The 9,894-nt window shown below is 34.3% G+C and overlaps 1 protein-coding gene across 1 annotated transcript; it reads right to left on the reverse strand.

Moving 5' to 3' along the window:
* Positions 1 to 3,086: 3,086 nt before the first annotated feature.
* On the reverse strand, positions 3,087 to 9,212 carry fam167aa (family with sequence similarity 167 member Aa). The gene is made up of 3 exons (XM_046856290.1): positions 9,102 to 9,212; positions 6,075 to 6,477; positions 3,087 to 5,842 (listed from the first exon to the last, which is right to left on the reverse strand). The coding sequence occupies exons 2-3, from the start codon at positions 6,441 to 6,443 to the stop codon at positions 5,579 to 5,581; spliced, it is 633 nt and encodes a 210-aa protein (XP_046712246.1). The 5' UTR covers positions 6,444 to 6,477; positions 9,102 to 9,212; the 3' UTR covers positions 3,087 to 5,578.
* Between the last annotated feature and the right edge of the window lie 682 nt (positions 9,213 to 9,894).

The raw sequence follows: 9,894 nt of genomic DNA on the forward strand, positions 1-9,894 counted from the left end.
CAGCATCTTAACATTGTGAACATAACATGCCTGGATCGTGTAATAGCTCTAAGTGGATCAGCTGATCAGGGTTGGGGTGCAGATTTTTTTATTTTTGTGTCAAACAGAACAGTCTATGATGAAGTCATGGTTCTTTCTAATGCTCAGTGATTATCAAGTAATGATACAAAAACAATAACAGACCAAGTCATGGTTTTTTAAGGGCTGTCGCATAGCTAGACTACATGTTTAAGTATATTTTTAAAGGCATCAAAAAGTACAGTCTACAGAAATTTGCTCTTGTGGAGCAACATCACCTATTAGTGACAGAACAAGGTGATTGCCCTTGCATTCACAGCACTTTTAATCTGCTAATGTCTTTGTTTGTTTATTGTCATGATGTTATACTAATAATAATTAGCATAGTGATGTAAGGGTTAAGGTTTAATGGTTTTGTGGGAGTTCAGATTAAATGCAGTTCTGTAGTGAGCAGTTTATAAAAGATATGTTTTAACATTGGTTGCCCCATAGTTAGAACCCAGAGGCATTTTTTGGGGAGTGGAGGGTGTCTAACTTGGGTGTCGTTAGTGGAGTTGAACATATCCGACAGTTTCGAAAATGTTTCTCCATCTGATATAGGTTTTGTATTCATTTTATAATCAATTTTAAGATTTTATGATTAGAATAAGTGTGTTCCTCTTGTCTTTTCTTGAGGCCAAAAAAGTTATTCTTATCATTACTTAACCAGCAGGCAATCTTGGTTATATATTTATTCTTTTCACACATTTCTATATTTATTTTCTATATTACAATTCTGTATACTAATTGACTAATTAAAGATATTAAATTTTGTTTACACTTTGAGAATATTTGAATCCATTAAATCAGGAAACATAAGTGTTCGAGGTGAGTTCTCTTGGCTACAGAAGAGATTCAGTATTTTGGGTTTAAAAGCAATCATCCAAAGCAGATAATAGATTGATAAAGAAATGTTGTTTTAAACAGAAGATTTTAGGGCCAGTTAATTGTGACTCTGATCTGGATTCTGTGACCAATTCTGAACCTTAGATTCTCTTTAGGGAAAAGTATGGGGGAGGGAAAATGTAACATTAGCTAAAATCTGAACAGTGTTGTGTTATGAGACGTTTTTGGTCTTTTTTTTATTAGGTAACATTAATTTATATGGAGATAAAAAAAAAACATTAATATGTACATGTTCTTGAGTTTTAGAATCCTGGATTTATTTGTGAGCTTTTTTTTTTCATAATTTGTTGGGTATTTTTTTGTTATATTTCATGTTCTTTTTAATGCATTGACTGTTTTTATTGAATGGTTTGTAACCAAGGTATAAATGTATAAATACAAATATAAATGACTTTAAGAGGATGTAATGTGCTGTGAAACAAAAAAATCTGAATGTATGTTTTGTGTTAGCAATCTGACAACTTAGTTCAGATCTATGTTGGTTTACAATGAATTGTATGTTTTTGGTAGCTTTTGAAATCTGGAAAAAAAAAGAAGAAAAATATCTGTGTTAGTTTTGCATGGGTATGTAATGTAAATGTCACACTGAACAAAACTAAAGGTTGATATTCAGGGGTTTTGTTGCAATTTAAAATGGCAGATTTCTGTGATGAAACTAATTTGTCATGTCGGAACTTTTGCCACTCTCAATGTAAAATTACAGGAATGTAGGGGGAAATAGTAAAAATAAAGAACTAACAATAATATTTGCATAATTGTGCACATCTCAATACCGATATTATTAAACTACTACTTTTGATTTTATTACATCACTCAGTCACTCCATCAGTGTGACCCATTATGACATGGAAGTATTTTACTGCTCTTTCTTTAATCATTGTAGAGTCACAAAATTCTCTCCCATGAACAGTTTTCTTCAGGTCACCTCACAGATTTTTTTTTTGTTGGATTCAGCTCTGGGCTCTGGCTCTAGTTCTGGCTCAGTCATGTAAAATGTTTAAACTTCTTTCGGTTAAGCGGTTTGTTTGTTGACTTGGATGCATGTTTATGCCATTGTCTTAAATTATGTGAAACTTGAAGGTTTTGCTTTGAAATCCACTTTAAAATCATTTCTAGTTATTCATGATTCCTTCCACTTTGGAAAAAAAGATAAGCAGCCCTAGAGCATAGTGCTTCCACCACCATTCTGCAGCATTGGTATGGTGTTTTTTTAGTGATTATTTATTTAGTTATTTATTTAAGTATACAATTTGGAATGATGGAATTATTATACCTTTTGGAATAGTCCTTATCGGATCATAACACATTTTGCTATATGGTTTAAGGTTATTGATTTGAGCTTGGCTGTTTCTTGTGATAGAGTTTTCGTCTATCCACTATAACCCATAACCCAGATGTGAAGAGGATGAGATGTTTCCCTTGCAGGGAGTAAACCGTACGTGCCAGATATAGCTCCAATAATGTTGCTGTAGGTCTCTTGAAAGCTCCCCAGGTAAGTTTTTGTCTTGAACCTTTATTGTTATTGGTGGGGAGTTTCATTGGTCTTATTCCTCTGGTGCTCTGTGTTGTCTGTTCGTTGATAATATTCTTTACAATGTTCCATGGTATATGTAATGTTTTGCAAAATTTTTATACCCCTGCCCTGATTCATACCTTTTAATAAGTGCGATAATGTACGTGTTGTAAACTTTTTGTGGCTAATAACTTTAATACCAAGAATGAAGGAAATCCTACAGAAACGGCTGATCTTTACCTGAAGGTAATCAGAATAATTTCATTGATAACAGCTGTATGAGAATTACTTTTAAACATGAGATTGAATGTGATTGGTTCATTCTAAACACAGCCGTAATCTTAATTATAAAAGGGCTGTGCACACTTTAGCAGCCAGATTATTGCATTTTTTCCTAAAGGATTTCTGATTGTTTTCACTTTAATTTTTTAATTTGTAATTATACACTGGGGTGGAAAATCTCTGACATGATTTGGTTTGATTTCATTATTCTTCTACACCACAATTCAGTTGTTTTAACAGGAATGTGTAGACTATCCAATATATATGTTAGTTTTGTGTGACTGTCATATAAGTGTCATATTACCATATTTTATGGTCCTTTGGTACCTTTAACTGTGAGGCTCTTGTTCTGATTCCTCAAGGAAAGATGTATGTTGCATGAACGTAATTGTTCAATGTTGTGAGGTGTCTCTGAAGTTCTCACCAGCAAGAACTCAAAACTGCTGAATCTATTTTGAATCTAAAGGCTATATTACATACAAGAGATTAGGATCTTAAATAGAGATTAGGATGATCAGTATATGGTATTTCTATATTTTTTTACTTTGTTTATATTGGTTTTTTTGTTTTTTTTGCGCACAATTTTTCAAATGCAACCTACCACTGAACTTCACTGTATACAAACCAACTACCTGATAGAGATGTACATGGTAATTTATTTTTAAGTTGATTATATACGGTGATAGTTTGTGACTCAGTTACCTTCATTTTATGGATGAAATCAGGTGTTGTATGTAGCCATCAATGCAATGGATTGTGTCCCTCCTTAATTACATAAAGCCAGAGCTTTTCAAACTGATCAAAACTGACAAAAATGACTTTACACATACAGTAATAATTGCTATATGTTTATGTGACCACTTATAAAAATGTTTCTTATAGCAGAACTTGGTTAATCATAATTTTGATTCTATCATTTGCCACCTTGTCTTGTGCCCTGTCCTCTTTGAAATGTATAAAGGTTTGATAGATTCTCATACATTGATTTTTAACACTGGATATAACAACTGAACTGTTTTTAAGTTGAAATGAGTTTACAGTTTTTTTTACATTATCTGAAATTTTAATAATCAAAAATGTTTAAATGAACTGTACAGATTCCTTTGTTCAACAAAATACAAATGTGCACACGAAGAATACTTTTGTCTGTCTTTTAATACATGAAAATGTGACAAAAAATAATAAACATTTCATTTTCCTATGAATGTTAGAGACGTGTTAAAATCATTTGTAATGATAAAAGTGTTACTGTTTTATTATTTCGCTCAGATGTAGTGTTAAAACCCTTGTTTTTAAATCAGCAGTTACCTTTTGTGGCCATTAGATGGTGCCATCGTGTTACTTTTTGAAATGCACTTATCGATATTTACAAACAAAACAAATTATAATGAAAACGAAAAAAAAAAAAAAGGGCATTGATACTTAAATCAAACGAAAAAAAAAAAAGGGCATTGATACTTAAATCATGCATGATTACTATTTACAGTTTTCTGTAAATAGTAATCATGCATTTCTGTTCCATTTTCCTATTCTACTAACTGGTAGAGACTCATGAAGAGTAAATAAGAGTAAGCTAAATAAGAATGGAACCATGTCCCAGGCCATTCCTGTTGACAATTATAGCTCCAGTTTATCATCCATTCCTGTACTGTGTTTAAAATGAATATTAAAATTCGCTGATACACATAAAAGGTTCAATAAACCAAATAAGAGATATTTATTAAACATGGTTTTTGTTTTCAAAAGATTTTTTTTACTGCGACTCTCTGAGGGATTTAACCCTTGATTGACCCTGTTTCGTCATGTATTGTGAGGTGAAAGTTTGCAGCTTGACTGTCCAGCTATTGATACTTAGACTGTATGTTTTACTTAACACTGAGTGCTACTAACAGAAGCCATCAAGCATCTTAAAAAGCCTGTATTCCCTAGGCACCTACACCCTGTTACACTAGCAATTTCTACAAAACTCGACCTATGTCAACTTTGAAAAGACCATTTTTATCTCCAAGATCCTACAAAGGTTGTAACTTGTAGCAGCAAAGCTTATACTTGTATAATTTAATATACTATTCTCCAAGTATGCCCATAAATCTCTAAAGACCATGAAAAATATTGGATAATTTTTGACATGCAGTTTTACCTTCTGATCCAAGTCCATTGTGCACTCTAAATGTAAAGTCTGTAGCAGGTTCAAGAAATATGCCCTCATGTGCATATTGATCCATGATGGATATGCTCGGATGGATTGTCCGGCACAGTGTCTTTAGTAGTGTTTGTCTATGTGCAATCTGCCACCTGGGATACAAATTAGTCAACTCTTTGCAATGAGGGCTAAAAGAAGGACGAACATAAATGTTTTGGAACTACTTGATTTTCTACTGGTTAGATGTGTTTCTACTGGTTAGATGTGCAATAATGTTAAGTGGAGAGAAAAATGTTAAATAAAGTCATCTCTCTCTCTCTCTCTCTCACACATATACACACAATGTCTTGTTGGCATTGGGTGCAAGGCAAAAGTACCCAGTTTGATATATTAGTCCATTGAAGAAAACCATGCACACACACTTATTCAAGACTTAGAGGCAATGAAGCCTGTACGAGCTTTAATTACCCACAATTCTCATTGCCCAGCTGATGGGAACCTGGGAGAAAACCTTGGCAAATATGTCATTAACATGCAAAACTCCACACATACACTTGATGACCTCACAATTGACCTCTAAATCTGTAAGACAGCAATGCTGCCCATTCTATCATCAAAGCAAACATTTTTATCTTGCAATTCAAGCTATAGTTCTATACTCAGTAAATACAGTGTGATTAACACAGGGAGAAGCGACGGGAACTGATGTTCATCTTTGTGATGCCGATGAGCTTGAGTGGTGCAGAGAGGCCAAATCCAGATGTGACAGGAACATCACAAAGCAGGTCCAACATCTCATAGCGCTCCTCCAGCTCAAACGTAGCATCATTTAACATCTTGCGATGCTGTTTACAAGCCTGCTCAATTTTCACCTTGTTAAGATCACCATGCAGATGAATAAGCTGAAGAGCTAGGTGCTGGTCCTGTACACGCATCTCCTTCTGTAGGAAATAATGCAAACAGCATTACAAGTAAAAACAATAGCAAATGAAAGAACTAACATACTTAATTTTGATGTCAAGCTAAAACAGAAAAACAACAGATGTTATACCCTGCAAAGACCATGGTCTCTAGATTCTCTAGAGTTTTTAATTCAAAGCAGACTTGTCTTAAATTAATTTGCATATGTAAACCAACAGTTTGAATTTAAACAAAACAATGTGCAGAGCTCACCAACTCTTTTCTAAGCCACTCCAGTGCTTCAGTCACACTTCCAAAACCTTTCAGCCTCTCAGATGGATGTCTTTGGAGCTTGTTTATAGGAAAGTCCACTGATAATTTTGTCCACTTCAGAGAACTCCAGGATCGTATCTGTGCTTCTTTAACAGCCACTGAGGTATCCAGAGCTTTGGGTCTCTGGCTCTCTAGCTGAAACCGCCATTGCATATGTGAAGGCCTCTTTGTCTCAAGATGTAGCTTCTCAGTCAAAGCCTTCAAACTGGAGAGATGGTCATCTTGAATCACTGAACCACTACTGTTCTCATCTGGATTTTTTAGGGTTACCCTTAGGGTCTGTGGGACTGACATCGTCTTTATGGACATTTTAGCTTAATGCTTACTGAAATGTTCACATATGCTGAAAGATAAAGTGAGAAAGGGGGTAACTCGTTATTGGCTTGGTTTTTAAAAGCAGGTGAAAAAAATGCTATTTAGAACTTTACTTTGGTTTTAATTTGACTTTGGTTGTTTTAGTAATAACAAAATGGAAAAAGCATTCATTCCTACACTGACAATGGCATATGAGAGAATTTATGCATTAATAATTCATGGTAAGATCATTATAAAAAATTAAACCTGGAAACAAACACATCAAGTAACAATACGCAAAAAAAAAAAAAACGTATTATAAATTAAATAAAAATATTAAACAATGAATTAAACATTCAAATCCTAAAGTTCTGTTTTAAAATGAACAACCACCTGTGGAATGAGGAAGTTACACACTAACACAGACCGAACCAATGTACACTCTGGTTATTGAATGAAACAGATTTTTGTATAAACAAAAAAGTCTCATGACCATGGTATCAGTCCGTGCCACAAATCAGGAATGAATTGTTCTATTGTGGAAATCAGGCCCAGGTTCAGGCTAAGGCTAAAAATGCAGGCTGCACTTTAACTCTTCTTCCAGTAATGTTTGTGGTTTTCTTATCTGGTGTTTTCACAACAACAAAAATTACTTATTTGAAATAAATACATTTATTTATTTACAATTTCATATGACATCATATGAACTTTAGGTTTTTCTTAAATTAAAGTAATATTTTGCCCAGGTGCTGCAATATAATGATTTAATAAAAATTCTAATAATTACACATAAGAACACATTTTAATTTCACTGCTATATAAGCAGGACCTGTTTCCTAGAATCTTTGGCTCAAGTTTACTGGCTCCTGAGAGTTGTTCAAGGAAGTAGGACACAGCAGCTGCCTGCTAAACTGGGAACCCCTAGAGTCCAGCCAGACTCTTCATCTCTTCAGTCTTTGTTTCATCTGGGCCGATTCTGATCAGAGGGCATCTGTCAGTCCCTTAGGACAGGTTTAATCAACAGGGCTGTAGTCTTCAACTAATCAACTAATTTTAGAAAGACTTTTCAGGAGGCCCTGTCTTCTACAAAAACGCTAGCACATTCTTGTGTCAATAAACAATAAATTGCAGTGACATGGAAATGCCTTAGGAACGGGTTTTGGATTATGTGCTTGAGTGAACATAGTGATAGTCATCACTAGGAAATGGGCCATTACACCTAAACTAATTTCTAGGAATTTGTGCATGTAGCAGGATACTAGGTGGCAGTGTGTATAGAGATAGGGTTGTTTTCATATTTATAAAATGATCCGATCAATGATAATTAAGCATCATTTAATCTGTAAAATGACATTAAAGCTTGCATGGTTGCATGGTTAAAGAAGTTATTACTGACTATTATACACTTCTACAAATCTTAAAATGCTTAAGGCTGGAATTACATAGATTTATTTCAAAATATGAATTTAACCAATAGGTTTTTTTGTTTTGAGAACTGGTGACTTTCACAGTATGTATTTGAAACTGGTTAAGAGGTCTTAAAAATAATAAGACTTAATAGTGTGGAACTTTTCAAATAGTAATGAGTTCTGACTTGTTAACACTTTACATAGTCACATTTACTAATTTTAGTCACAACTAATAATACAAATACAGGAAATGAAATGTATTTTCAACAAACAAAATATATATAACAAACACAACAGTCTTTGCTTTCATATAGATTGTTTACTTGATATCATTTCATTAGAAAACACTGTAGACTTCAGACCAGCAGGACATTGTCCCATTTGGGGAATATCAATTTGAATTAAAACTTCTTAACACATTTGAATACAAGCTATACCCCAAGTACAAGCCTTGGTATGTCTATTTTAGTACATAATCTCAAAGATGATTATAAAATTATTTTGTCCTCACCCTAAATTGACATGATTTGATGAGCTGAGCAGCTCTTGCACCTGCAGCCAATTACTGTACAGTACCTTATCACAGTCAGGATATTTGTATTCAGTCACTTGCAAAGTAATAATGATGGAATATCAAATAAAATGCACATTGTATGAAAATGCTCAAGACACGGCCCCTCACAGATTAGTTCTATATTAGTTCTGTCTCGCTATCCTTGTGAGGACTTTGAGTGACAAATTATTGATGCTTTGTATTATTATTATTATTATTATTATTATTAATAATAATGCTATGCCTATATTTAAACCTAATCCCAACCTTGAACTCAGTAGTCCATAGGGAGAAAAAAAACATGCAGCTCATAGGGACCATATGGTTAAAACTGTTAGATTTTGCTATCCTTGCAGGGATGATGGTTCCATGATGCACCTGAAATGTTCAAACATTAAATATTCGGATCACTCTCAGCTACATTACAGATGAATTGGAATAAAAGCAGGGTGTGAATGAACCACTTCAGGATTATAGCAGGTTGAATCTGGCAGGTATCTCGACTCATGCACACGCACCTAAAATAACTATAGACGCCACTGCTGTAATTTAATGTATACTCCTAATGCGCCATCTCTCCAGCACAAGACTGCATGACGTGCAGTCCACCAGGGCTGTGCAGCAATGGGTAGTGAATGCAGCAATAACATAATAACCCCTTATACAGCAGCTGTGGAGTGATCTGATATGCATGCAATAAATAACACCTACCTCATGTGTCGGTAGGCATGATTGCAAGGAGTGGGTGCGTTTTCTCAAGCTGCGTTACTCATCACTCCCCCGCAGCCGCCAGACTGAGAGACTCATACATGCGGGTGGGGGCACACGCACGCACGCGCGCACGCACACACACACACACACACAATCGTGGGGACACCGATTTCTAAATACATTAAGGCCACAATTTTAAGTCAGACGTCTCTTTTGGATTTTTGTTTCCTAAAAATCAGCTTTATTTTCAGAAATACACAAGTTTAGAGAGCTACATTTTTGTCTGTTTTTTCTATTCTGGTGGGGATGTCCCTATTTTGTCTTACCACCAACCACCTCTAGGTGTCACTATTATAAATTATCTGCAGATTATCCAATTTATATGCAATTATAACTTAGTTTAACTTTAACGAAGATGAAGATTAAGTTCACACCATAACTAAAGTGTTTGTTTAAAAGGAGAATTTAACTGTTTTTATTTCTTTATTTAGCTTTTCACTATTTCCCATCATCTCTTGTATTTGAATAGACAATTTTAAAGAAAGTAAACAGTAAAAAAGCCTTACCTCACCTTCTGTTTAACACATTCAAATCTCTTCAATTCTGAGAGTCTGAAAAGTTCCACATTTTAGTATCTACAACATTCATGTTATATGACAAGCAGGAAATGTTCATGTTTATTTACACCATAATGGTCTAAAATAAATAATGATCTGTGCACACTGGAATCTATTTAAATTAAAACAGAACATGCATGTGATTAACCGTGTTGCAGGATATATTGCTAGATAAT

The sequence above is a fragment of the Silurus meridionalis genome, chromosome 8, assembly GCF_014805685.1.
Source record: "Silurus meridionalis isolate SWU-2019-XX chromosome 8, ASM1480568v1, whole genome shotgun sequence".
Lineage (NCBI taxonomy): Eukaryota > Metazoa > Chordata > Actinopteri > Siluriformes > Siluridae > Silurus > Silurus meridionalis.